This window comes from Nicotiana attenuata, unplaced genomic scaffold (genome assembly GCF_001879085.1).
Source record: "Nicotiana attenuata strain UT unplaced genomic scaffold, NIATTr2, whole genome shotgun sequence".
NCBI lineage: Eukaryota > Viridiplantae > Streptophyta > Magnoliopsida > Solanales > Solanaceae > Nicotiana > Nicotiana attenuata.
This window is the reverse complement of record NW_017670265.1, coordinates 1,011,331-1,016,527: the sequence shown is the minus strand read 5'-3', so window position 1 is coordinate 1,016,527 and position 5,197 is coordinate 1,011,331. Positions and strand designations below refer to the sequence as shown.

The 5,197-nt window shown below is 40.1% G+C and overlaps 1 protein-coding gene across 1 annotated transcript in view; it reads left to right on the top strand.

Annotated features, from left to right (window-relative positions):
- Positions 1-2,427: 2,427 nt before the first annotated feature.
- LOC109236934 overlaps positions 2,428-5,197 on the top strand; it is a 4,100-nt gene continuing 1,330 nt past the window's right edge. The window contains exons 1-3 of the mRNA XM_019403174.1: positions 2,428-2,756; positions 3,048-4,225; positions 4,872-4,918. Of these exons, the coding sequence (XP_019258719.1) occupies positions 2,428-2,756; positions 3,048-4,225; positions 4,872-4,918 (1,554 nt within the window). The remainder of the gene's footprint in view (positions 2,757-3,047; positions 4,226-4,871; positions 4,919-5,197) is intronic.

Genomic DNA, 5,197 nt, shown 5'->3' with positions numbered 1-5,197 from the left:
TAGTTAGGTTTATTTGCCCGAACTACGCAGGTTTGATTCTCACCGGATGTGAGATACGTAGGCAACCCTCATCGGGTCCAACCACCCTTTTTCAAAAATAGCCAAATAATGTCAAAATTTTAAATTTTTGTCAAAATAAGTCTGGTGACGCCATTCTTGCTAAAAATAAGCCGAATGTCCCCAAAAGGGCGCCGGAAGGCCGTTTTTGCAAGAACAGCCACCCTGAGTCATTTTTAAATGGTTTGCGGGCACATCCTTAAAATCTTCCTCCTAGAAGTGCTGAAAGGCCGTATTTGCAAATCTAAGGCCTGTTTTCTAAATGAAGACTTTTTGCACAAATAGCCGTTTTTCAAAACAAGTCATTAAAATCCCCTAATAAATGTGCAGGATGGATGCAAGTAACATCGAAACCTTCTCAGTCCTGAGCGAGATCCCTTTGAAACTTTACATGTGGTGGCATGATTTGGGAAAAGGAAGCAGAGATACCGTGGTCAAAAGTTTGGGTGGTCTCGTTGATTTGCTAAACATCNTGTAAAATTTTCTGAAATTCGAGAAGTGGGCCCGGGGCTCGGGTTTTGCAAATTTCATGATTTTCGATGTTTTTCGATTCCTTTCGATTGGGATATGTTCCCTTAGCCTATTGTGACGTATTCGTTGTGGTTTTGGTCAGATTCGACACGCGAGGAGGCCGATTTGCGAGGCAAGGGCATATCGAGCTAGGATTTTGGCCGGCTTGAGGTGAGTAATGATAGTAAATGATATCCTGAGGGTTTGAAATCCCGGAGTTGCACAACGTAGTGCTATATTGAGGTGAAACACGCGCTTAACGACGAGCGCGGGGTTGTTTACTACTGGGGATTGTAACTTGGTCCGCCCCGATTGATATTTTTACCGCGTATTTGATTGAGTTGTGTTTGTTATCAATATGATTTGGGTTTATTGCCATATTTTTGGGCTTCATGCCGACTCTTGAATTCTTCGTGGGCTTTTATCACCGTTTCCTCACTATTTTGATATATTACTTGAGCTCAGTCCTGTTGATTAATACTGTTTTACAAACTCAGCCACTTATAACTGAATTTTGAGATTTAAATGATATTTCCAATGTTGTTTGGGCTGAGCACTACTGTTTTACTGATGCCGAGGGGCTTGTGATGATTTCTGGACTGAGTGAGGCCGAGGGCCATATGTGAGGATATATTGAGTGATATGAGGCCGAGGGCCTGAGATACATTTATATGCCACGAGGTGGCTTGAGTGACTTGAGGAGGCTTTCAGGCCTTATGAGTTATGTGAGAAGGCTTTCAGGCCTTATGTTGATATAGCGCTTGGGCCGTAAAGGGCCCCTCCGGAGTCTGCACACCCACAGTGAGCGCGTTACCCATATGATCTGAGAGTGAGCCCGAGGGGCTGATATTATGCTGAGTGACTGAGAGTGAGCTCGAGTGGCTGATGCTATGCTGAGTGACTGATACTGAGCCCGAGGGGCTGACATTGTTCTGAGCGATTGATACTGGGCCCGAGGGGCAGATTCCTACTCACTATTTACTTGTTGTTTACCTGATTTACCTGTTTTAAAAGGAGATTTCATTTGACTCTTTATTGTTTAACTGCTTTAGGTGATTTACTGCCTGATATAGAATTGCCTTGTGCACTTATGTGTTTTCATGCCTCCGGTTATTATTTATTATTATTACTCACTGGGTCGGAGTACTCACATTACTCCCTGCACCATGTGTGCAGATTCAGGCATAGCAGAGTCCGCACCTGAGCGCTGATTCCTTCCAGACCAGGCAGTGATTTGGAGTTACGAGGTAGCTGTTGACGTCCGCAGCCCCTTGTTTCCCCTATCCTCTATCATTTATGTTTTCTTCAGACTATTGTACCGGATTTCATACTTTGTAGACTTATAGAACACTCAGTAGTAGCTCATGACTTGTGACACCCCGATTTGGGCTGTGTCGGGATGGTTTCTCCTTGTTATTATCGTTGTTCCCGCGTTTATGGTTATCTTAAACATGTGTTAGAATTGATAGTGTTAATTAATTGCTTTAACAGAGGTATTGGCATTGTTCTGGTTGGCCTTGTCTTCACGAGAGGCGCCATCACGACCGGGTTCGGGATTTGGGTCGTGACATATAGGCAGAAATATTGGGATATTATAAGGAGTTGTTGGGTTCAAGAGAAGCAAGTATCCCTGCTATTAACCCAAATGTCATGAAGATGGGAGCAGTATTAAGTAGGGAGCAGTAGTTGCAACTCATCCAACCAGTGACCAAGGAGGAAATTTGGTTAGCATTGAAGGATATTAGTGACCTAAAAGCACCTGGCTATGATGGATTTAATGCAGTATTTTTCAAAAAATCATGGAAAGTCATAGGAGAGGATGTGACTAAGGTTGTTCTGGAGTTCTTTGAATCAGCTCAAATGTATAGACCTATCAACTGCACAGCAATCACTTTGATCCCTAAAATGAGAAATCCTACCAGTATTAAGGAATACAGACCAATCTCTTGCCGTACTACTTTATATAAAGTGATCTCTAAGGTCTTAACTAAGAGATTACAAAAGGTGATGGATGTACTGATTGATAAAATACAGTCTGCCTTTGTTCCTGACAGAGTGATAACAGACAATATTATTCTTAGCCATGAACTTGTCAAACAATATGGAAGGAAAGGGGTGTCACCAAGGTGTATGATGAAACTGGATATGCAGAAGACATATGATTCTATTGAACGGGCTTTTATGGACAGGTGCTGAATGCACTAGCTTTTCCAGAACAGTTTGTGAGATGGATCATGACATGTATGCAAAGTGTCACATATTCAGTCTTGGTTAATGGTTCATTGACACAACCTTTTGAAGCTAGGAAGGGGCTGAGCCAAGGGGATCCATTATCTCCATTTCTATTTGTGCTGGCAATGGAATATTTGATAGAAACCCAAAGACTTTGAACCAGATTCCAGATTTCAACTATCATCCCAAGTGTGAAAAGTTGCAAATTTTGCAACTTGGTTTTGCAGATGACCTTTTACTTTTTTCAGGGGTGACATAGGATCAATCAAGTTACTTTATAACCGCTTAATGAAATTCTCAAAAGCTTTAGGATTGGTGATTAACAAGAATAAAAGCTCAATCTTTTTTGGAGGGGTATCACAAGATGATCAGGAAGCTATTTTGGAGTTTCTGGGAATCCAAAAAGGTGAACTGCCAGTTAGATACCTGGGAGCTCTCTTAAGTTCTAAGAGAATATCAGTAGTTCAATGCCAGCCCTTAATTGATAAAATAGTTGGCAGAATAACCTCATGGACAGCTAAATTCCTATCTTATGCTGGAAAGATTCAATTGATCAAAAGTGTACTGTTCTCTATTCAAGCTTACTGGGCACAAATCTTTGTGCTCCCAAAGAAGACCACAAAACTAATTGAGGCAATATGTAGAAGTTTTTTGTGGACAGGGGAGGGCAATATCTCTAAGAAAGCTTTACTAGCATGGGAAAAAGTATGTCTGCCCAAATCAGCAGGAGGTTTCAATATTATAAGCATCACACTGTGGAACAAAGCAGCTATATGTAAACAATACTGGAACCTATGCAAAGAGAAGAACAAACTTTGGATTCAATGGATGCACAATTACTACATCAAAGGTAGGAACATATGGGAAGTCCAACTGAAGCAAACATCATGGATGATGAGCAAGATTATGAAAGCAAAGAAGACATTTGAGGAAGCAGGCTTTAATCATGAAGACATCAGAAAGATGAGCCATTGTTCAATCAAGCATATATATCACAAGCTGCGAGGAAGCTTCAGTAAAGTGAGTTGGAGAAGAGTTGTATGCAACAATGCATGCCCTAGGTGGACATTTCTAGTAACAATGACAGCACATGGCAAGTTATATACCAAAGATAGGCTGAGTAAATGGGGAATACAAATTGATCAGGAGTGTGTCCCGTGCAGTCAAGCAAGTGAAACTATTCAGCATCTATTCTTTGAATGCCCATATGCAGCTGAATTATGGGGTAATCTGCTAGCTTGGCAAGGGATAAGAAGACCAGTATATAGATGGGCTGAGGAACTAACACGGGCTGAAAAATGGCTGAAGAGGAAAACTGCAACAACTGAACTATATAAGATGACACTAGCAGCATGTGCATACTATGTGTGGCAAGAAAGGAATAACAGAATCTTCCAAGCTAAAGTGAGACGATGGGAGATACTTGGCAAGATGATTATACAGGAAATACATTGTCGAAGCAATAAGAATGTGAAATTTTTTTTAAGTAGACTGGATTGGTACTCTATGTAAATAGACAAAATAGTATAGTAATATAAAGGTGGCAGGGGGGAGAAGTACAGAAAGCGTAGGATATATGTAAGGTTTTTGATTTACTTGTAAATATTTCCCTGGTAAATGAAAGTTTTAATTACCCAAAAAAAAAAAAAAAAGAATTATGTGACACAATAGTGAAAAGAGTAATTACAAATCTAGACTATTTAATTTTTATTGCAAAAATCTATGGAATCATCTTAATAGAAGGGAAAAGGAGGACTCCTAAGCAAGTAAAACATTTAACTGTAAAATTTTCGAACACAATTATCCTTGTATGTTTTTTCTGGTTGGTGAATTGAAATTTGTTTTTTATTTAGTTGGCATTTGGACATAAAAATTATAACTTTAAAAAAAATAATATTTAGAGCTAAGTTGAAAATGATATTTGAGATTTGAAATTATGTTTAGATGTGCATTTTACTTGAAAAAGTGCTGCAGTTTTATGAATGGGAGAAAAACAAATTCTGAAAATTTTGGAAAAGTTGTCAAAATCACTTTTTGGTTTTTGAAAAACTTATTTTTTTTTGGAACCCCAGGAAAACCCGCAGCCGCTACAGCCTCTGTCACAGCCTCTGCCCTTCGGGTGAGCACTCTGTGGTGAGCACTCTGTGCGTACTGGGTAAACCCCCACTGTGTAGTAGCCTGCAAACCACACAGGGATGTGAACCGCACTAGGCATGCCCCGTGCGACAGGCTCAGACCCAGAAGAGCATAGAGCTGGTTTCGAACCTACGTTTTCCGTATGGAAAACGCACTCCAAACCAACTGGGCCGTCCCTTCGGGACAAAAAAAACTCATTTTTGAAAATTCAAAAACTTGCAAAATTTTATGAGCAAACACATTTGTGAATATATTTTTTTAA